Source organism: Cryptotermes secundus, unplaced genomic scaffold, assembly GCF_002891405.2.
Source record: "Cryptotermes secundus unplaced genomic scaffold, Csec_1.0 scaffold2635, whole genome shotgun sequence".
NCBI lineage: Eukaryota > Metazoa > Arthropoda > Insecta > Blattodea > Kalotermitidae > Cryptotermes > Cryptotermes secundus.
In genome coordinates, this window is record NW_019737442.1 from 16819 (window position 1) to 41373 (window position 24555).

At 39.9% G+C, this 24555-nt stretch overlaps 1 protein-coding gene across 2 annotated transcripts in view; it reads left to right on the plus strand.

Annotated features, from left to right (window-relative positions):
• Positions 1-1945: 1945 nt before the first annotated feature.
• Positions 1946-24555, plus strand: part of LOC111870478 (myotubularin-related protein 2) — a 46608-nt gene continuing 23998 nt past the window's right edge. The window contains exons 1-6 of one of the 2 annotated variants that reach the window (XM_023862810.2): positions 1946-2043; positions 5643-5812; positions 8849-8950; positions 11806-12015; positions 14637-14744; positions 22651-22803. In XM_023862810.2, the coding sequence (XP_023718578.1) occupies positions 5678-5812; positions 8849-8950; positions 11806-12015; positions 14637-14744; positions 22651-22803 (708 nt within the window). In that variant the 5' untranslated portion in view covers positions 1946-2043; positions 5643-5677. Of the gene's footprint in view, positions 2044-2065; positions 2086-5642; positions 5813-8848; positions 8951-11805; positions 12016-14636; positions 14745-22650; positions 22804-24555 lie in introns of those variants that run through there. The other variant, XM_033753860.1, reaches the window with a different exon arrangement.

Here is a 24555-nt window from a genome sequence, read left to right on the forward strand (position 1 = left end):
GTGTTATATATATGCAAAGGCAGTGACTCGTATATCATGTCTCACTGGTAAGCTGGTGTGTAAATGCCCCAGTCTCTCCAGGCTGAAAGCAGACCTTCATCCAAGAAATGTTTTCTTTTACAATTATGTGCCTTAGATTATTAATTAGTCTTCAGTGTTGGTGTTACTGATGGGGAGGAGTGTTAACCTCTGGAAGAATGAGTAGCCAAACACACAACAATATCTTTGAAATGGACATGTGGGAATTGTCTGAAGGAGAATGAATTTTGCTAAGTTACGAATTTATTTTATTACAGAAGTCAAGCACAATAGGTCACTGTAAGTCGCAGTGCAAGGGCCAAGAAGGCCCACCCCTTATACATTCATTCATTCATTCATTCATTCATTCATTATTAGAGAAGTGCTTTTCTTCTTTATATTCGTAATTTTGAGAACTGGAAGTATTACACCGAAATATATGTACAAGTTGTTAATAGTGTAAGTAAATAAATATTCCAGTATACAGTACCTAATGTGGCACAATTCGGATATTTTTTTTTAATTCAATTCTTTATTATTTATGTGCCGAGTCAACAGCCGCAAGGCCAATTACAGACAGAGCACAGTGCAGATGAAAGTAATTACATTATAGACAAACTTATTAAATGTCAAATACAAATTACAGGTAAGTACTTGGAAGAAACAATATTGAAGGAAAGTAAACAAACAAACAAATGATAATTATAACAGTAATAATAATTTCATTATCATTAAACTAAGTGTTATTAAGAATTGAGTAATGAAACATAAATATTTAATTAAGAAATGAATAGTATAGATTTTCAGAGGATAATAATAATAATTCATTTTGTTTTATTGGACATGCAAATAATAAAAATACTAACAGTTATACTATATTTAAAATTTTTTGGGGTAGAACATTCCTGGCTCCAAATACATCAACCTCCCTGCAAACAACATTAGCAGCTGCTGCGCATCTAGCAGAGGGACAGTTTTCAAATAAGGAGCAAACATTGAACAATGCAAAATTTCTGATATACCGAGCAGGAACTCGGAGACCAACAATTTCCAGGAGAGAAGGGCAGAATTTTGAGCCAAAATAAACTTGAATAAGAAAGAGAGCATCAAGGCGATGTCTCCTAGTATATAAAGTATGCAATTTTAACTCCTCAAGAGCAAGAGAATAACAGATCAAAACCTGATTCAGGAGGAAATTAAGAGGAGATTGAACTCTGGTAATACTTGCTACCGTTCAGTCCACAAGCTTTTGTCTTCTCGTCTGGTGTCCAAAAACATAAATATTAGAATATACAAAACTAATTTTACCTGTGGTTCTGTATTGGTGTGAAACTTGGTCTCTGACATTAAGGGAGGAACATAGACTGAGGGTGTTGAGGAGAATATTTGGACTGAAGAGAGATGAAGTGACAGGAGGTTGGAGAAAACTGCATAATGAAGAGCTTCATAACTTGTACTCTTCTCCAAGTATAATTAGCATGATCAAGTCAAGGAGAGTGAGGTGGGCTGGGCATGTGGCACGAATGGGGAAGACGAATGCGTATGGGATATTGGTGGGAAAGCCAGAAGGAAAGAGACCACTGGGAAGACCAAGGTGTAGGTGGGTGGACAATATTAAAATGGATCCTAGAGAGATAGAATTGGATAGATCTGGCTCACGATAGGGACCAGTGGAGGGCTCTTGTGAACACGGTAATGAACTTTCGGATTCCATAAAATGCTGAGAAATTCTTGAGTAGCTGCAGAATTGGCGTCTCCTCCACAAGGGCTCAGCTCTATGACTTCCTTTAGGTTCCATGAGTAAGGAAGTATGAATACAATACCTGTTACCTACATACGGCAGGAAAGCCGGATATGACGTTTATAGGCGGCTATGTGTCCAACCAATAGCATGTAGAAGCTGTGATATGTGACCGGAAGTTCCGGAACATGGATCAAATAGAACATACATTACGGATTCCAAGTTGATGTCATTGTTGTGGTGTAACTTGCGATGAATTATCAAATGCTGCAAGTTCCGTATAGGTATTTCGAGGAATACGTGCTTAATTATAATGCTTGTTACAGGTGGAGCCAATTAGGTTGAAGTGGATACACAATAGAGGTTACGGAAGAGCAGTAGGCTTATGTGTTTGAACAGTCTTCCACTTTAGAGGGGGCGTGGTCTTTGTAAATCACGTAATCTTTTTACGCTTGAGTTATTCTTTGTTTCGTGCCGAAATGTTTTATAAGCTCAGTAATGTCCTACAGCACTGGTTAAACTGCTCCAACCAACCACTACACAATGAAATAGCACATGTTACTCTATAGGACCTATAGGATATGTTGTACTTTTAAGTAGATCAGCTGAGGTTATGTTGATAGCCAACCACAGCGAAACATCACCCATGTACAGTCTGTTAAATGAATACGTAGTTTTGTGTGTGTGTGTGTTGTCCTGACAACTTGAGAAATTCTGTCTCAGGTTTGATTTTATATTTTATTGAACCAAGGACGAATGATATGTAGTCATCTTAAATTTGTATATGTGACATGTTTTATATCCAGCCCTATGGGGAGATGATTGGATCCATGAAATGATAAATAAATGTAAATTAAAATGTAAATGAGGTGTGACTATGTGGTCTTTACTCAGAAAGTCCAAAATTAAATAGGTAGGATGTACAGTGTCAATTACCTTAGGAAAACAGGGTTGGGTATGATCCAGGATCCATGAACCTGTTTGGCTATGCGGTGTTCATTGGGATAATCATACATACATTTCCTACCATCTGAAAATTTTTGTTATATTTCCTATGCTCTGTGATGGAATTAAGTAATTAAATTTCAATTATGATCAGTAGAATGCATAGTATATTGCTATATTTCTTACAGGAATGAAAACCTCTTTTACATTTCATTCTTTCTAGATTTTGACATTTAGGTTATACAGGATGTTTCACAACTTTAGGGCATAACTGCAGGAGGTGATTTCGTAGGTCTTTGTGATCAAAAAAGTTCACATAAACATGTGTCCGATTTTGGACGGTTACAGAGTTATGACCGTTTTTTCATTCCCGTACATGCCCTCATGTGAATGGCATCTGGCGGGTCGCAATTTTTAGCCAGCTACAGACAGAGCGCTCTTGTTATCTCGACACTTGAGAGGTACCTAAGGCGTGGTGGGTTGGTATGCCTGGCGTGGTTCACAACCGAGCGGTAGCATGTGTTGCGGCCAGCGGTGGAATTTTCGAAAATCAGCTTTAAGCACCAATAAATTCAAATTAAAGGTAATTTCACGAAGTTAACTTTACATTCATACTTTAAATGTATCATGTATTATGCCGGTTTATTATTTTGTTCCGTTTATTGTCAGTAATTGTTACCTTCTATTCTGAGTTTAAAACAGTCATAACTCTGTAACCGTCCAAAATCGAACACATTTTTATATGAACTTTTTTGATCACAAAGACCTACGAAATCACCTCCTGCAGTTATGCCCTAAAGTCGTGAAACACCCTGTATACCTGAGTTCTTTGGTTAACATTTTTCTTGGTACCCCTCTAACCATGTGTGCAAGTGACTCAATTATAGTCGATATAGGTATGATGTTTTTTAATTTGTGCTACTAATGTGGTTAGGGTGAAATTATGATTGCATGGTTTGTGGGGAAAATATGTTAGGAAGAAAAGGAAACTATGAAAAATGTATGATAAAAGTTAAACCACAATATTATGCTGTCTCAGCTCCTATTCTTACACTAATGCAACAATCAGAAATTTATGTGGTGGCATCTTTAAAATAAATACTACCAAAAATGTTGTCTGTGGTTTGACCTAACTTAACCTTACTTAACAATACATAATACATGATGTACAGATGAAAGGTATCCAAAATAAAAAAAATCTGTGTCTTGGAAACCAATTGTCATGCACATATCCAGTTTAGGTCATCAGAAAAGAAGTGTCTGAAACTTGTTTTTATGCCCGGCTTACATGCATTTACCAGCTGGTGACCTTCGGTGAGCTCAGTAACGGGGTCAGTGCATGTTGTGGTTAGCAGAGTTGCAATCTCTTACAGCTTCTCCACTGTCATTTTAGAACACCATATGGACATCAACCTACTACACAGAAAAGCATTCAGTTCGGGGACAACAAACTGAGGACTACAGGTAGACTGTTGCATATAAACTAGGAAAGACATCGACCTCTGAAGAAAATGTCATTCATATTAGCGAGACATTCCAGTGAAGTCTGCGCAAATCGATTCATGCTGCCAGCGTGCAATTACAAATTCCATGTTCAACAGTGCACGATCTGCTACACAAAAGGCTTTGGCTATGAGCATAGAAGATTGAAAGGATTTATGCACTAAAACCAAGTGACCAAGTAGCATGCACAAACTTCGCTGTGGACATGCTAGAAAGAATAGATGCATCACCCAATTTCCTCTGCCAAATGCACTTCTCGGATGAGGCAACATCCCATGTTAATGGAATTATGTACAGGTACAACTGCAGGATTTAGGGCAGTCAACATCCATGTCACATGTGAGTTGGAGAGAGGAAGCCCCAGAGTGAATGTGTGGGCTGGCTTAATGCACAGCAAGTTGGACCATTTTTCTTTTCAGAAAAGACTGTGATCGACATTCATACTAACACATGCTGAAGCTGTATGTGCTGTCCAAATTACCACCTCAAACTATTGTCTAACAAGACGGGGCACCACTGCATTTCTGCCACCATGTTAGGAATCACCTGGACAGAGAGATGACTGGGAGATGGATTGGTAGAGGTGGACCAATTGCTTGGCCTTCTACATCTCCAGATTTAACACCATTGGATTTTTTCTTGTGGAGTTATGTGAAGAACCTTGTCTACCAAGCTAAGATCAATGACCTTCAATGCCTGAAAGCCTGCATAAGGGACTCTGTGGCTACGGTAACACCAACCATGCTTTACGCAACGTGTAACAAGGTCAAATATCGTCTGAATATTTGTCGTGCCACCAAAGGAGTCCACATTTAAGTTTATTGAAAAAACTGTATGCTCAGAAAAGAATTTTGTAGTTTCCTTTTGTAGTGGTATAACCCATAAATATATATAATGAGTGCTTTCTGAGATATAATTATTTTAGTTTGGGTACTTTCCATCCGGACACCCTGTAGAGTTGAACTACATCATCAGTCTGGTCTGCAAGTTCAGTATTGGCCCAGGATTGAAGCATTCACCTCATGAAGAGTTCTGTTTTCTGGGATATAATGCGGTGTAGTCCACTGAAAGCCAATCAACATTTTGGGAGGAACATGTTCCCCTCTATCTTCAGGGTTGAAGAATAAGTCAAACAAGAGACCAGAATGAAAGCAGGTGGCAAGCAGAGCAATGAGTGTTATATCCCATGAGACGGAACTCTTCATAACCTCCACTGTTAGAACCTCAGGTCCTACATCTACATCATATATGTAAGTCAACCATGTTTAACTCTCCTGATCATGACTTTTTGTTTTCTTTCTTTTTCTAGTCTCTCAGGCATATGCTATGATAAGTCGTGTCCTTTCAACAATGCAATGAAATAATACCAACAACCATAGCAATGATGTATGTTGTCCAGCTTTACAGAATAATAAAGGTTTCCTTATAAATGCAGGGCATTACAACTTCCTTAGCAGCTGAGTTCTTTATATGTACAAGATGGACAGAAAAGGAAGTGCTGAATTATTGAACTCTGAGACAAATCACTCAAAACATGCAAGTTGCGATTCCCTGGCTTCAGACTCCAAGTCCAGCTCGCTTAATTCCAAGTTGGGCCAAGAGTCAGTAAGTATTTGGATATCAAACTGTATGTAGTATGTAGATTCTAGGGGTTTCTGGTGTATATGACTCAGGATTACTGGACTTTCAGACTTTGTCCAGTGTCCAGTAGACACTGTATGTTTTCACAAATTCTCCATTTCTTTTCATTGGTGTTCTTGGACTTGGTTTGTTGGCTAGGTTTGTAGCATAAATTTCTACCTCCCCTTCTATCCTAGTTCCACGAATGTGCGTGCTTTATCATAATTTTTATTACATTGTAACGTGTTTCGTTACTGAAGACGCCGTAGAGATTGTTAATTGGTTTATTCATCAACCTACAAGTAATGGCTACAATGAATTATAACAGTGTTGTGGGGTTTCACAATTTATAACCCTATTCGCAAATCAAATCACTCTATTGTCAGTAGTCTACACGTTTTCACAGTACGGGAGCTATACAAGTGTCACTGTGTTACAGACTCCCAATTAATTATCAGTTATCACAAACTGTCACTGATTATCACACACTAACTCGTAACTCGCCGCTGGCTAGATTCCAACTCAACTCGTAGGCTGCTGCCTTGAGAACTGTTGATCAAACACTCTCCTGCTGCTGACTCACTTCCAACTGTCTTCGGCGGCTGATACACTTTTAACTAACAACAACAACTGAACCCGGAAACGGCCACATTTCAACTCGCTTCGTAGGCAGTGTGGTTCACTTATATAGTCGCAGCGTTTGCCTGTTACGTAGCAACGCTGTTGGAAGTTGTTTTCAGGTAGGTAGCAATTGCGGCGTTGTGCGTTACGTCACTGCGGAAGGGGGGGATGGAGCGCTGACTCATCTGCCACATCACTGTGGCCAGAGTTGCCACGTCACTGCTGGGTAGGGACGGGTTGTCGTCCATTGTGCAACATGTCACAATATTTTCCTGTTATCACCCTCTGACATTGCCTGGTCTCAGGTTTTTAAATAGCTGTAATGAATCCAGTGTTTGAAGTTAGCTCTTTCTGAGGGACCCAACAGAATAGATGTGTTTCCTCCCATCACCTGAGGATGGAAACAGATGCAGTTTCTGGAACCTTGTGTTCTCTGTTTTTTAGAATACTGGACAGTGGACAAAGTGGTAAACAAAAAACAGTAATTCTGAGTATATGTAGTATGTTTTGGTAGACAACAGCTGTCAGCATATTTTGTGTTCAGGATTTTGTGAAGGAGATGTTCTGCATGAGGTCAGAGGATGGTAAATGGCTCTGGTGGGGTGCATTGATGCCTCCTGTTAAGTAGGGCTCTGCTGGAAAATCCTAGCTCCCCCACGACATGGCGAATCATGGGCAGAACATTCTGGGGTGAGAGCACAGATGTGGCAGATGGAGCGGGGTGAAAGACGAGTGCCTGGTGCCTCCAAACAGAACTGTCTGGCTAAGGGAAGGAAAAACTGAGGGCAGGGATGGCTCTTTATTCATTATCAAGCCAACCCCCTCCAAAGGGAGTACACCCTGACAGAAAAACGTTGGTCCTCTGAAAATTACTTGTTCAGAAACCGGGCAGATCCTGCTGGATAGACGAGAATGGGCAGGAATAGCGATGGAAGCAAAGGTAAAGCTTCAAAGGACTATCTAAAACTGTTTATATGTACTACACACTCCATCAGCAGTGTAACTAAGTGTTCCTTCTTTCACTTTCACTTTCACTTTCGACACAACATGCTGTGGCCCTAAATGGCAACTTCAGGTGCCTTACTATGCTAAAACTGCTTCACTGCACTAATATTATCCATTCATTACATATGCAGCTGCACTCTTCCTGATGCATATGTATTGAATGGAGAACATTAAAGGAACAGTTTGTTGCACTGATGACATACTGTGTAGTACACAAACAGTTTTAGATATAGTAATGCAACAGGATGCTTATATACAGGATTAAAAGGACCATATAGCTGATGCATAAGAAGATATGGATGTCTTGTAACATTGTATTACTGAGAGTAGTTTATTATGAGTTAAAGCAGCATGAAGCATTGTTTGACAGAGAATGCACAAAATTATTGTATCAAAGGAGGTGAACTAAATTTCAGGAGCTGCAGAATTGAAACCAAGGGAATGCGAAGACAAAACAACTCTGCCCGCGTGACTATTTAAGTTTTTCTACTTGAAAACTTAGCACCCTTACATGTTTTGATCCTTACAGATCATCTTCAGAGGGAACATCGATACTTATTTGGAAACTACTATCACAATAGGTGTTCTGAGTGCTAAATTACATACACACACAATGCCTGGAATACACAGATGTGATTGTGAGAAAAAATTGGATTTTGTGTATATTGTGTATATTTTCCACTCTTAACCAGCCAGCAATGTCTTTTTTGTGCCATGAGCTCTCAGGTTGATCCGACACTAGGAACTGCCTAAGAGAGCAGCATTACTTGGTTATGACTTAGCAAAATAATTTCAAACCACTCAGAAGGTTACCATTTATTTTCTGTGGGTAATTAAATATACTTTACTTTTCTAAGAGTTCACTGAAATTCCTGTTGTAAAATGCACCTTCATGCAGAATAGTTGCCCTTCTGTCTTTCCCAGTAGATGGACAACCGAGGAAAGTATGTTCTGTTTTCACTGCTTTTGTGTCTACCATGGCTAATTGTCTAGTTTTTAATGCATGCTTTAGCAGTAAAAAGGCAAAGCTATCCCTGTAATGAGCTGTGAAGGCCCATAGGGTTATGAGATGTTGAGGCTGCCACATTTTCTAGACAATCTGCTCACAGATGGCAGTAGGGTTGTCAGCCTGACACGCCTGCCGTCCTTCACCCCCAGGAAAATTCCTGGTATGCATTTCTGTTAGAGGCCGAGTCAATCCCAGGGCCATAGTGTTGCTGGGAGAATTAGGACAGTTGAAAATATCCAATAACCTCATCAGAAATCAAACCTGTCACCTTCCTGCTTGTAGCATAGTGTCTCAACCATGCGTGTCTTAACTGTAACATTGCAAGTGGTAGTAAGTTGTGATGCCAACAGCTGTTGCTTATAATAAAAAAAGTCTCTCCTTTACAGGTAAGTTCAGGCAAGGGCTCTCCCTCTAAAAGCTACTCATCATCCAGCTCAACCTCAACAGAGAATGTGGTCTCCACCCTGGAGAGCAAAATTAAGGGCAAAGTAAGTAGTGGTAACAGAATTAACATTACTTTTAGATTAACTCACCCAGGTAGGAGGAAAACACACAGAGCTTCACAAATTTAATAATGTTACTCCTGTATTTCTTAGTGGCAAATATTTATGTATCATTGAAATTGCCGATATAAAGAAATATGTATAAATTTTTATAATAATTTTTTAGAATATTATGTTCCCATGAAGTGCGAACTTTTATGAAACTTTTACTCAGGCTTCTTAATAAGATGACCTAGTTGCAGGAGAGTGATGGTGAAATGCAGTCATACACAGTGTGTCCAGGTTCTGTTAGGACTGTGTTCATTAAATATATAAGACGTGAATTATTTTCAAAATTTCACTCTTTTTTTATTCAAAATAGTCTCCTTCTGAATGAATACATAGCTGGAATCGATTGAAAAGTTTCCAAAAACAGTCACTGTACTCCTTTTGTGGAATTGCATTTTAAACTGCTGTAGATTCTCTTTGGATGTCCTGGATGGTGTCATGACGGTCTCCTTTCATCACCAGCTTAACTTTTGGGAACAACCAGAAATCTGCTGGAGCCAAATCTGGCGAATGCGGAGGATGATCAAGGACTGTGATCCCTTTTCTGGCCAAAAAATCGCACATGACCTTTGATTTGTGGGGTGGGCCATTGTCATGGAGGAGCAACCAGGAACCTTGCTCTGGATATTAAGGTCTAATTCAAAGAATTCTCACCCACAAACGATTGACGACTCCAAGATAATAATCAGAATTCACTGTTTGACCTTCTGGCAGAAATTCCTTGTGAATGATTCCTTTGGAATTGAAGAAAACGGTTAGCAGTGTCTTTACTCGACTCTTTTGCATGCACACTTTCTTTGGTTTTGGCTTCTTTGGGCTCAACCACGCTGCACTCTGCCACTTTGTTAGAGGCTCATATTGAAAACACCATGTCCCTTCACCAGTAACAATCAGTTTTGTAAATTTTGTATCACTTTGGGCCGACCGTAACATGTCTTTGCGATGTTCCACTCTGGCATGTTTTTCATCTCCTGACAGCGCATGCGGTACAAACCGTGCACAGACCTACTGTTTGCCCAAATTCTTTGTCAAAATTTGATGCACAGTAATTTTTGGTATTCCAAAAGCTCCTCGAGTCTTGCAGAAACACATCTGTCTGATGCAAGGATTTTGGTCACTTTTTCACACTTTCTTCAGTGTGACTTGTTCTCGGCTTTGATGCACGTGGAGCATCTTCAGTGTCCTCCCTGCAGTCACAAAATACAGCATACCATCGAACAATGTTCGAGCGACTCAAACAATCACTACCATACACACTTTTCATCATTTCGTATGCTTCTCCAGCTGTTTTGCCTAACTTCAAACAAAATTTGATATTGGCTCTGTTCAACCGCCATTTTCCAACGAGCCTCAGAACAGTACTGTTACATTTAAGGTCAGAACATGATGCAGTGATGCTTGCGTTTTGAAATTATAGACAGCTACAAATGAAACTTCAAGAATCTTAAAGCCACAACTCGCCAACAGATGGCATTGCAGGACAAAATAAAAAAATAGTCCTAACGGATCCTGGACACCGTGTATGAGTTTAACCAAATGCTTCATTTATCCCGATAATTTTTATACTTGTTATATTAACCCTCAATATGACAATTTTGTTTGTGTGTGCTCATGACTGTGGGAAGGCCCAGTTCTGCATCAGTCATAATATACTATGTACTTCATACATTTCTTTCTAGTTACTGTCTTCAGATAGCACTAGGTTGCTTTAGAATGTTCCATTTACCTATTTAGGAAATTTTGAAACATATGGCTTTAGATATGTAGTTTTGTTTACATCCATCCCTGTGCAGTGACTCCATTTCTGTTTGAAGTAACTAATTAATTTCATGGAGTTACCACCCTGAAAATGGAGGGAACAGGTTCCCCTGAAAAGTTTGTACCTATTTATCACATTGCATGAGGTCACACCCCAGAAGTCAGTAATCGTTAGATCTACTGTGGGAACCTCAGAGCTCGCACAGTCATTTTGAATTCTTTATAAGAGACATCCAAAACCATTGCACCTCTTAATGCCTAAATAAGTAGCATGTCCATCAGATGTAGCTATTTTAATGGGAGTAAGTAAATGTTTTGTCCAGTATTAGCAATTATCAGAAGCCATATCCAATACTATAAAGGAATTACTTTACATATGTTGTTTGAATGTTAAGTTGTTGCTATAGTGTCATAAAGGGACTTAACAGTAGCCATGTAAATTAAAACTAAATTATTAATATGGTTAAAATAAGTTGTGTATAAGAAGAGTAGGAGTATGATACTGTAGTGACAAGTTATGCTTAGTCAACCTATATGAACTAATTTCCAAGATAGAGCTATTTCACTGTACAGTTTCAAAATTTCTGTTGCTAGGGAACAGCTCTGTGGACACATTGTTTCCCCAGCAGCAAGTGAACATGCAATAATGGAAGAGGTGTATTCTGTGTGGTCTGTGCCAGGGTTAAGTAACATGTAACAGGAGTATGGGTTGAGTCGGTTGAGAGTTGCAGTTGTGAGATGTGAGAAGCTGGTAGCTGAGGCCTGGGGCAGTTTGGGAACCCAGAGGAAGGAGAATGCCAGCCATTGCAAGCCACTACCCAGCAGCAGCTAATTAAGACTGAGAAGACTTTATGTGTGCTGCAGTTACAGTGATCTTTGGAGTGTGTGACTCAGTGAGACTGTTGCAGCTATTTGTAGTTATGAGCGCAAGCGTTCACTACGTCCAGTTACCAATCAAAACCCCACCTGTAATCACACAATCATGACAGTATAATTTACTAGGTACTGCATTGTTGAAGATGTTTTTATTGCAGACAAATGTGTCTGAATGTGGTCCATCGTCTCGGCCAGATGACCCACCCCTCCTTCCTGGGGAGAAAGTTCAAGGGGTGGCACGAGAAGTCACATACCTTTGCCCATACAGTGGTCCTGCCAGGGGTGTACTGTCAGTAACGAACTACAAGCTTCATTTTCGGAGCATGGACAGGGATACCCCAAATGTTCTTGATGTACCGCTTGGTGTGGTAAGTAATACCTCTTATGGTGAATGAGCTGTTACACATATTCTTTGAAATTTTAAGGTTCTTGGGTTTGAGCAGGATAAGATAAGGGTTTTTCTGGACAGATTTAATACTTTACATTTGCAAAAATGTTAACATGAGGCTTGCAGCTGGGTTCAGAGCCTTCAGAAAGTTGGTTGTTTACACCTGAATTATCTGCTTGTGTCATGTATATGATTTGGTCTTGCAATCACAACCAAAAGTAACTGCGTCTCATCTGGGATTATGTATAATCCAGCAGTGCTGAATTTTCAATAATAAAGAGTGGTGAAATGTACAAGGGTTGGATAAAAAGAAGTGGCAGCACTGCTGTAACCTGAAAGAGGTGCGTCAGGTGGCACTAGTGCTGTCTGTAGCTGATAGCAGAAGTTCAGTTGAAGTAGTGCAGTGAGTGGCTCTGTTCATGTTTCATTGAGTTGCATTGTGCATCGTCTTGAAGTGCAGGAGCCCAGTTCAGGCACCCTAACAACATGTTTACGAAACAAGAACAACACTCCTGGATAAAAATTGAAGTTGCACAAGGTCGTAGTGCACAGAACTGTTATCAAGGACTACGAGAAGCATGTGGTGATGCTGCTTTGCCATATCGCACAGTGGCACAATGGGTGAAATTGTTCCATGAAGGGAGGGATGCCATTCAGGACAGCCATCGTTCAGGATGACCCCATGTTGACAACCACAGAATTCAGCTTCTTCTTTGCTGGATGTCGATCGTTCATGGGCTGCACAGGAGTTAGCTACTGAGGTAGGCGTATGTCACAAACCCGTGCTCCACATTCTGCACAATATTCTTGGATACTGCAAAATTGCAGTGCATTGGGTACCCATACAATGTCTGAGGTGCAACAATGGCAACATTATGCACTTGCACAGGACTTGTTGGACCGGTACCAGAGGGAAGGTGACGACTTTCTTGGAAGGATTGTTACTCTGGAAGAAACTTGGGCTCGCTCATACGAGCCACACTTGAAGAGACAGTCAAATGAATGGAAGCATCCTGGCTCTCCTCCTCCAAAGAAAATGCTCCCTACACAGAGTAATGTGAAGGCAATGTTCATTGTGGTATATGACATTAATTGAGTGATCTGCACTGCACTGTACCTCAATGACAGACAGTAAACGCTGCCTACTACTGAAATTTCCTGTGTAATCATCTTCGTCCAGCACTCAGGAGAAAGCGACAACATTTGTTGGCAAGGAACCCCATCATCCTGCATGACAATGCAAGAGCTCATACTGCTCACGCTGTCAAGGATCTCCTTCACTACTGGCAATGGTAGATACTGCAACATCCGCCATACTCACCCGATGTGAGTCCATGCAGTTATGGTCTCTTTACCAAAATGAAAGGACCAATGCGAGAGACATGTTACACCACAAGAGAGGAGATTATTTGTGCTGTAGGACGGTCACTGCTGGACATCAACAAAAGTGGACGTGCTGATGGTGTACGACGCCTTCCACAAATTTGGCAGAAGGTGGTACACATGGGGGGGCGATTATATTGAAGGAATGTAAGTGTGTTTACCTCAGGTAATAAAGTCATTTCAGAACTATAGAGGTGTTGCCACTACTTTTTATCCGACTTATGTATTTTTCTGTATACCTACAGGTTATCTTTTTTCAAAGATGTCCTGTTGGGAAGACAAAAGTGTTGTGAAATGTGTTGATTTCTATTTTTATTTTGAAGATTTTTTTAGAATCACAGTTCCTTACAAAGCAAAATATACATCACAGCGACTCTTTCCTTCAGAACTTCCATCCACGAAACTAAAATCATCAAATGTCCATTATTCTGCATTGCTGTCAACACTAATTCTAGATTATGTTTGTTAACCAGCTCTCTTATTTGGGCATCCTACAACAAGGAATCCTGGTGGCTTACCACCATACAACAAACTAATGCCCAGACTTTCAGGACAGACACAGGCCTCAAACCAACAAACCAGCAAAGCCATACGGCAAAAACGTTCATTGCAGTTGTTCAAGGATGCCCAAATAAAGCAGTTTGTTAACCCACATAACCTATAATCCAGTGTAGCTATATAAGAAAAGCAGAAAAGCTTCACAGTGAGTGACAGATTCCTTCATCACAGCTGATGATGGCCAGTTAGGCTGAAATATGTAGTGACAATGAAGAGAAGACGAGAGAACAATAACCAACATTGAACATAGATGGCAAGAAAGCAGAATGCAAAGTCAGTTCTATGCAGTGCAACAGGATGCTGCAATTTAATATTATGTAGTGGGTAGGTAGGTACCAGCATGTTGGAGGAACTTTCTGCCATCTTCAGGGTAGAAGTGTAAACCAAGAATGGCAAGGATTGGTATAGATGTGGGGAGGAGAAGATTTGGATGAGGGCCCTGGACAGACTGGTTGGCTTGGCTTATCCTGCTGTCCTGAAGATGGAGGAAACAGGTTCACTGAACATCAAAGGTGGAAAAATGGTAACCTTCATGACAACTGCTGTGAGAACCTCTGGTCTCATAAAAGTTCTGTTTTCATCTGTGTATTTTTCAGAATAACAGGTGTCTGTATGATGTGTCGCAGAGTGTGGAATCTACATGACTGGATTTCATTTCAGGTTAGTCGAATTGAGAAAGTTGGTGGAGCGTCAAGTAGGGGTGAAAACTCATACGGTATAGAAGTTTTCTGCAAGGATATGCGCAACCTGAGGTTTGCACATAAGCAGGTATGAATTTTATAAATTACATTGGGGTTTATTTTAATTTATTGTTACATGCAGGAAGGTATGCATGACTAATAATTGTGAATTCTAGATTTGATGATTAGGTTTATTTGACGTCAGTATCACAATTGCACTCAATTATAACAGTTCACACATTTTCTGTGTTCTCTTCTGAACACTTCACTTCATTTCTGAACTCTTTGCTTCCATTCTGAAATCTGAACCTCACTTCTAAACTATGAACTGACAGCCTTTCAGCTGCTCTTTCTTTATACCTGCTAGGTGGCTGGGATAGGAATCACCAGCTTGAAGAATTCCATTTGTTATATCCATGGTAACAGCCTGATTAGAATGTTGTTACCGTGGACGTATCTTTCTTTAACCTTTAACGGCCGAATGTCACATATATATGATGGAAGCAGCAACCCGAGTTGGCCGAATGACATATATGACGCAGGGTACGTGCTCTCTTTGGGAGTGCTGACAGTTTGACCTTGGGTTTGAAACCAAAACAAACCTACGTGAGGTCATGTCAGTGGTTCATTCCTTAGCTCTGAACAAAGAAATCGTTTATCACGGTACTGGTTTCTATACTATTTACGTTTAGATATGACTGTTTATGACCTGGTCAGCCAAATATAGCCCAGCTTTGTTTCGAGAACTGATGAGGAAATATTCTTCTGTGCTAGCATGTGGGTGCTTCCAGAGCCTTCAAGGAAGTGTGACGCATGCAGGGATTGGTTTTCAGTGACGAATTATCAGTTAGGAAGTCAGTGTCGGATTTTCTTTATCAGTTAGAAAGTCAGTGTCAGACTGTCATATATTTCTTTATATATCATTTTTATTTTGCGTCTTGGAAGAGGTATAAACCCACTGAGCCAGTATTACTTTGTGAGTAAAAGACATCTTCGCCACTGCGACTTTCAGTATGTGTCGGAGTGGCACTCTTTTCGACTAGTATTATAATTACTTTGCATCACTATTTTGCGAGTATTACCAACAGGTGAGAGTGTCACTTTGTCAGTCAACATAATTTATTCGATTTTGCCAGAAACCCCCCTCCTCCAAGATAATCCTTTAATCGCACAAGCCGAATATCACAGTCAGTGGCGTTTCTTGGAGGGAAGGCCAAAGTTATAAGGGGGCCCAACCGAATTGACTGGAGGTGAAACATTCACAACACTGGCCAACCAAAAGGAAACAAAGACGTCGTGTTTTTCGCTAAATAAGAAAAGCAGGAGCACGCTCTTCTATTGTAAAAAGGGTGGTGTCGCCCTGTGTGAGGTGGACTGCTTCAAGAAGTTCCACGCGCGTCAGAGTGTATCGTAAACTGTGAAGTGATGCAGTTCCAACTTGTGTACAGTCTGAACAAAATATTATTGTATATAGTGTGACTATATTTACAGTATCACCGTGATTCAAGGTTGAAGAAAAAATAACAGGTAAGTCCTTTGGAATTTCATAACATATACAATAAAGATTATATTTTGCATTTCATGACAAAATAATCGCAGTTAATTTTCGTTTGTAAAAATTTCACTTTTGAGTAAATTTAGAAAATTTTATTGTCTTTCAGACTGTTTTTAGTTCGTATTTGTATGTTGCATAGAACGGAAAATATTGTGACATGTTGACCCCTACCTCCCCAGTGGAACGTAGCGGTAAAGTAGCGCTCGCGTAATAGGTGAATCATCACCCTCCCACTCTCCCCGCGGTGACGTCACGAGCGGAGCCGAAGATAGCCGAGCCCCCGCATCCTGGTAGCTATGCAACGCGCCACGCGCGGTGACGTCACGGTAACGCGGAACCGCTTCCACTGTGACGTGGCCCGCAACAGGCACCACTGCGAATATATAAGGGAACCGCACAGCAGCTACCAGTCAGTTGTATTGTGACAGCCGCCGAGTTGTAAAGTAACAGTTGCCGAGTCAGTTATACCGTGGCCATCGCCGAAGACATTTCCGAGTTGGAACGTAACAGTCGCCGAGTCGACTTGTAATGTGACAGTCGCCGAGTGTGTTAGCAACAGTTCTCCAGTCAGCCGACTACAGTTGGAGTATAGCAGCCGTCGCGGAAAGAAGAACCGGACGTGTGGGTGATTGTGTAATTGGGAGTGTGTGATACAGTGATACATAGCTCCCCTACTGTAAACATGTAGACTACTGAACACGGAGTGAACAGATTTGCGCATAGGGTTATAAATCGTGAAACCCCGCAACAGTGTTAACAGATTAATGCGATTAGGGTTATAAAGTGTGAAATCCTGCAACTGTGCGATAAGTAATTGTAGCCGTTACTTGTAGATTGTTGAATAAACCAATTAACCATCTCTACGGCGTCTTCAGTAACCAGCAACACGTTAAACTGGTGTCAGAAGTGTTACGAACTTAAACACGCCACAAATTGAATTGTTGCGCATCGAATATTTTACTGCTAGAAAATGGAGATGCAGCAAATGATGGAAATGCTTCTCAAGGAAGTCAGAGCTAGTCAAGAAGAGATGAGGGCAAGCCAAATAAAAGCAGATGCCGACCGATTGCGGATGGAAGACAGACTGAGCTGATTTGCGCATAGGGTTATAAAGTGTGAAACCCCGCAACTGTGTGATAAGTAATTGTAGCCGTTATTTGTAGATTGTTAAATAAACCAATTAACCATCTCTACAGCGTCTTCAGTAACCAGCAACACGTTACAGTATGTATTTTTTTTTCTGAAAGTTTGCAGTGTTAATTAATTAGAGCGATTTAAATACTGGCCGCAGAGGGCTCCCAGCAATTTAAAAGTCTGGACGTTAAAGGTTAAATGAACATTTGAGACTTATATAGAGGAATGAATGAATTTAAGAGGAGTTCCAAACTTATAACTAACGTGATGAAGGTTGAGAATGGTGATCTGCTTAGAGATTCCCACAGCATTTGAATAGGTGGAAGAACAACTTCTCTCAACAGTTGAATATACATAAGGTCAGTGACATTAAGCAGGTGGACATAGAATTTTGCTATTAGTCCCTGAGCCTTGTGTTTTTGAGGTTGAAATTGCAGAATTGAAAGGTATAAATCACTGGGTAGTGATCTGACAGATCTGATTCAAGCAGGAGATGAAATATTACAGTTTGATATCTATAAACTCATTAATCCTATTTGAAGTAAGGAAGATTGCCTAATCAGTGAAAGGAGTCTGTTGTCTATTGTTGACCTGTTGGGTCGAAATCCTGATTGATATTCCCCTATTATTTTTTCTATATATGGATCCAGTCTCTTTTTTAGTATCCTTGTTAAAATTTTATATGCTGTCGGTAGTAATGATATACCTCTATAGTTACTACATGTTAATTTATCCCCGTTTTTAAATATGGGACATATAATGCGCTTTCCCCAATCTTCTGGTATCTTTTCTTCTTCCCACACTTTGTTTATATTTCTGTGGAGTACTGCTATTCCTTCTTGTCCTCCTGCCTTCAATACTTCTGCTGGTATGTTATCTCCTCCTGGTGCTTTATTTAGTTTTTGTTCCCTTAATGCTTCTACCACTTCTTCCTTTGTTGGAGGCTCTATTATCTCTTCCTCTTCCCCTTCTCCATCTTCTTCATTGTCCTCATTATCTTCCATATTCTGATTTTGATTTAATAATAGTTCAAAATATTCTTTCCATATATTCATTATCTCTGTTTTATTATTTATTAGAAGCCCTTTTTTGTCTCAGATAAATTCTGTTTTTGGTTTGAAACCTTCTTTCATATATTTGATTTGAACAAAGGCATTTTTTGTTTTGTTATTTTTTAAGTCTTCTTCCAGGTGCAGTAATTGCTCATTTAGAAAGGCCTGTTTCTTTTTCCTGCAAATCTTGTCTGCTTTCCTTCTTGCTTCTTTATATGCCTCATTCCTTGCTCTTGTTGGTCTTTCCATATATTTCTTATTCTTGAGGTTTATACTCTCCCTACATTCCTCGTCGAACCATTCTTTATTATCCTGTTTCTCTTGATATCCCAGAGTCTTCTCAGCTTCTGTAATTATTGTGGTTTTAAAATCTACCCATATCCCTTCTACCGTTACTTCTTTATTTGCTCTATTGTCATTAATTTCTTTAATTTTATTTTGAAATGCTTCTCTCTTATCACTCTCCGTAATCTTGTCAATATTAAATTTCTTACATTTCTCATACTGCTTAGATCTTTGACAACTTATTTTACATCTATATTTAACCTGTACTAAGTAATGATCACTATCACAGTTGGCCCCTCTTAATGTTCTTACGTCCAGGATATTCGTCGCAAATCGCTTCTCTTTGAGGACATGATCTATTTGATTGAAGGTTACCCCATCTGGTGCTGCCCATTTCTTTTATGTATATTTTTGTGTGGGAAGTATGTAGAGCTGATAATCAAGTTCTTACTTTCTAAGGTTAAGTTCATATGCAGATGAAATTATTGGGGATCATCAGTGTGGGTTTTGACATAACAGATCAATTACTGATAAGATTTTTTTTTTCATTCATCAATTACTGGAAAAGGAGAAGGGGGATGAGACAGTACATCAGCTATTCGTAGATTTCAAGAAAGCCAATGATTCAGTTAGGAAGGAAGTACTGTACAATATTCTCTTTGCATTTTGGTGTACCTATTAAACAAGTTATGCTTAAACAAAATGTACAGTACATTTGTCTTATACATTTCCTGTTCGAAATCATCTTAGAAGAGGAGGTGCCGCAGTGGAATTGCTTTTCAACTTCTTTTTAGAATACACAGTTAGGAAGGTCCAAGAAAATGGTAAACACCAGCATCTGCTCTGTGCTTGTGGTGCAGATCTATTGTGAGCTGCAATCAGTGCTAGTAGAGAGACTGAAATAGAAGCAGACACAGAGAGAACTAAGTGTAAATGTCTCATCACCAGAGTTCAGGGCAAAATGAAGCCATGAAGATAGCTCATATAGATCATTCAAAAATGTGGCAAAGTTCAAGTATTTGGGAAGGACAGCTACAGATGAGGATTTTGTTCATGACAAAATTAACACCAGATTCAGTTTGGCTAATTGTTGCTACCATGTAGTAGAACCTTGCTGTCTAAAAAAGGTAGAAGTTATACAAAACTGTAATTTTGTGTATAATTTTCAATGAGTGTGAAACCTGGTCTCTGATGTTAAGCAAGAACATGGTGCTGAGAATATTTGGGATGAAGAGGGAAGAAATAACAAGAGGCTGAAGAAACTGCATAATGAGGAACTTCATAACTTGTACTCTTCACCATATACAATTAGAATGATGAAGTCAAGGAGCATGAGATGGGCATGATATGTAGCAAGCATGGGGGATAGGAAGAATGCATTCAGTGATTCGTTTGGAAAGCCAGGAGGAAAGACACTGCTAGGAAGACCTAGCTGTGGGTGAAATGATAATATTAAGATGTAGTTTAGAGGAATAGGATGGAGTGGTATGGACTGGATTCATATGGCTCAGGATAGGGACCAGTAGAGGGGTTTTGTGAATATGATAATGAACCTTCAGGTTACATAAAATGTTGGGAAATTCTGGTGGCTTCTCAAGAACAGCTTGGCCCCATGGAGTTCGTAAATTAGTTTGCTTCTCATTCAGACATGTTTAACAGCTCTGACAACCACCTTGAATGAGAGTGGTATATACAAGGATATTGTAAATTAGATTGTACATTCTCAGAACCGAAGTCAACAAGGTAGAGTGTTCAGAAGGTTTTCCCTAAACTAAAAAATTCTTCAATAATAACAAGGCCAGGCATATAAGTTTGGCATAATGGTTGTAATGTTTTCCCTTTATTTTGTTTAAAAAATTATGACTTGCAGAAAAGTGCATTGTAAACTAAATGTGCAACTAAATGACAACTTACGTTATCTGCTGGTAAAATCAGGTACTGTCTGAGTGAAGAGTAGTATTGTCTGTGATGCAATGAATGTAGTCTGGTAGGTCAGAATGCTTTGTGCTAGGGTTACTTTCCCATTGCAAAACCAATTACATGAAACCACACGTATGAAACTAGTTGCATTTGATGCTCACACTGAAGGGGTGACTTGAGTGATCAGCAACCAACACAGAATAAAAGGAAACCTTTCCACTGTTGGTGTGCAGCTGTGCAACTCAAGCTGGCGAGAAACTGCCTCAGCCCTGGTTGCAAGGTTGCTGAAACCAGAGTTTCTGTCGCTCCAGCAGAGGTCTTAATGAAAGAGGGTAGGGAGAGTTTCAAACAAAAATTTTGCATATTGCATACTGTCACATGTTTTAGCGACTGTATGCAGGTTTTGGATTGGTGGATAGATTTATTAATGCCTTATACGATGGGGTACCCAAAAGAAACTGAACTAATTTTTTTGTGGGCAGAGCTCTTGTAGTACCGCGTTTTGCCGCTATGAGTGCATAGAGCTAACATTCCTGAGTCGATAAGCTGACTACCGTTGCTTCAGAAGGTAAGGACTAGTTTCGGCAGAGTTTATAGTGACAAATGTTTTGTGTGATCATCATTTTTGCAATGGCTGATTTTCATGAACAGCGTGCAGCGGTGAAATTCTGCTTTTTGCTCAGGAAAAGTGGAACAGGAACTCTTGAAATGTTAAAAATGGCGTACATGGACGATGCTATGGGGAAAACTCAAGTGTTTGAGTGGTTTTCCCGTTTCAAAAATGGTGAAATGTCAGTTGATGACAAACCTCGTTCTGGTCATCCTTCCATGCCCCGAACACACGAAAGTGTTGAAAAAATTCGTGAAATCATCAAGGAAGATCAACGACAGACCATTGAAGAAATTGTGGAGCTGTCGGGAGTGACTTGGAGCTCAGTTGCCAGATTTGTGGCAGTCGGGTGACTGGTTTTTCCATCATGACAATGCCCCTGCTCACACAGCCCTGTCTGTATGACAATTCTTGACCAAAAATGGTATGACCCCTGTTCCTCACCCTCCATACTCACCTGAACTAGCCCCGTGCGACTTTTTTTTTGTTTCCTTGAATGAAAAGAGACATGAAAGGAAAAAAAGATGGAGGCGCTGTCAAGCATCTCAAAAGATGAATTTAGACAATGTTTTGAAAAATGGAATAAAAGACTAGACAAGTGTATTAGTGTAAGTGGAGAGTACTTTGAAGGGGATTGAAGGTTTGTGCTTAAAATTTGAATAAATAAGTTTAAAAAAAAATAAGTTCGGTTTCTTTTGGGTACCCCCTCGTACAATTAACTCGTACTTGCGAGCAGTACGGTGCTATCCCTTATTTACACAATTTGCAGTTCACCATCACACACACACACACACACACACACACACACACTGATAGTCTGAGTCTTCACTAGCCATATCCTGGTTATGGAAATTAAAACAGTGTCATCATGACTGAATCTTATAATCACACACTAAGTCTTCACAGGCTGACCACTCTTCTTCAGTTACTAACTTCCCATGGCTATCTCATACGAACAGCTGACTCCCTTATATAGACATGACATGTACCATGCAGCAGAGAAAAAACAGCCTTGGCATCGACCTACAGAAAATGCCTCCATCACTTCTAGTGTTGTGTGATGTGACCACACACATGTAAGCTGCTTGCACTGCATAGCAACAGTTGTACAAGTCACGTATCATGACACCTCCTCCATTGTCGCATGTGGGCATCACCTAGCAATGGCTGATGTTTACAGAGTTATCTCCCAGCAACAAGTCTGTTTGCGACAATACCATCATTTTCATGCAGTCAGTCATGCCAGTGGTAGAATGAGCCTTACTCATTGTCCTGAAGATGGAACCTTTTATGTTCCTCCAAAATGCTGGTAAGCTTCTACCAGGCTTCATGCCATCACAAATCCTAGAAGACTGTATCACCACGAGAACCTCAGTGTCAGAAGTGTTGCACTGTGTTGTCAGTGTTTCATGACCTTTTTCTTTTTCCTTCTTTCCAGGAAAATCATTCTCGGAGGAACGTTTTTGAGAAGCTGCAGCAGTATGCTTTTCCTCTGTCCCACAAGTTACCTTTGTTTGCCTTTGAGTACAGCGAGACGTTCCCAGAGAATGGTTGGAGTGTCCACGAACCAGTAGCCGAGCTTAAGAGGATGGTAAACATGTAGCTTTGGATTATATTTATTTTACTCAGTAAATATTTTTATGTGTGTTAATTTCTTTTTTGCAAGCGGAGTATGTGAAGATGAATTTTCAGCTCAATGTAGTCGTTATGGAGAAGTATTATGTTTTCTTTGAGGTAGGAACTGAATTTCTAAATGTTATTTAGATCAGTTTTAGGCTTCAGAAAGTTGAAGCACAGAATTACCTCATATGTTCATTTTTGTGAGAGGTCTGCAAAGTCTGACCTATGAGCTGAGCTGCGTGTAGCCCCTTCTGTGCTTCCCAGGAGCTTGCCCAGATTTTGTGATAGTGAATGCAGGTCTCTCTGTCACAAAGTGGTCATAGGACTGTGAATGCTGATGCCTTCAATGTTGGACATGAAAATAGATATGGTGGCTTTAATAAGAAGGAAAGTGGAATCTCACTGAATTGATTCATCAGAATGAACCTATATTCTTCAAGAACAGGGTATTTAAATCTCACACTAGTGCACAGCTTGTGGCCAGATCGAAACTTGCTAGCAATGGGATTTATATTGTAAACAGTGTGACACCAGTCTTGCTGAACATGCATATGCTAACACAATTGTGTGACAGATGGACAGTAGAGGTTAAGTGTATGTCATTGGAATATTTATCATGGGCATACACATGCAAGAATTCTTCACCAGTAAGACATTTCATAAAATCAGTTTGAATCGCTGTGAATTCCAACAACTTTTGGCAATGTAGTGCATTTCTGTAATGTCTCCTGGCTTAGTAAAAGTGACATACTGAGATATGCTTGATCTGTTGAATGAAACCAAATTGTTTTGTGTGTACATTTTTAATGGGCTAAATTTGAAACTTCCAAATGCAGGAAAGGATGCAGGTTCTGTTTATCATTTGTGAAAATTTTCAAAATTTAAACTCTGGTTGTCCCAAATGAAAAAAAAAGAAATAGTTTTGTGTGTGTTGTGTTGTTAAGGGAATCTTAGGCTTAAGAAAAGCAATTAGTGATGTACATGAACAAAATGATGGATTAGCTAAAGAGTGTCAGGAAAAAATAATTTGGTCACATTTAATACTGTCACATGTGGAGGTGACTGTAGGCGGGGTTTGGATTGGTGACTGGATTTATTGACCACTTATATGCATGACTTGTAAGTACAACTAATTACATTGCCACTGATAATGTCCACAATTCACAGATCATGACAGCGCCTGCTATGTCTTCACCAGCCACTCCCAGGAATCGGTTTCTAACAGTGGAGATTTTTCAGCTTCACTCTCTCACAGCATTCCCAGCTGACCATCACACAACTGAACCTGGTCTAATCTTGGCCCTTGCTTATAACATCTTGGCATGGACCACATAGAAAACAGCAGTTCCATTGTTGTAGTCCAATGTTGCATTATTAAGAATCTACTGCCTAGCAACAGGAACATGTTTACCAAGTCGCGCAGAAGCGGCTCTGGTATATCCATCCATCTCGCAGTCATTGGATAGCAGTAGTTGTACACATTACAATACATTTTGAAGCAGCAAATGTTCCGTCTTCATTCAGCATTTGGCAGGACTCCTTAGATATTCCAAATGTAACAAGTTCACTTTCAGTGAAAAAATATCTTGACAGGGAAGTGCAGTGTTTTTATGAAAACTCAATTCTGTAAATCTTATCCTACAAAGAATACTCAGTGTTTATCCATCATGCTTGTAAGATGACTGTGTACTTCTGCAATTGGCTCTTTACAAAAGTGAGTACT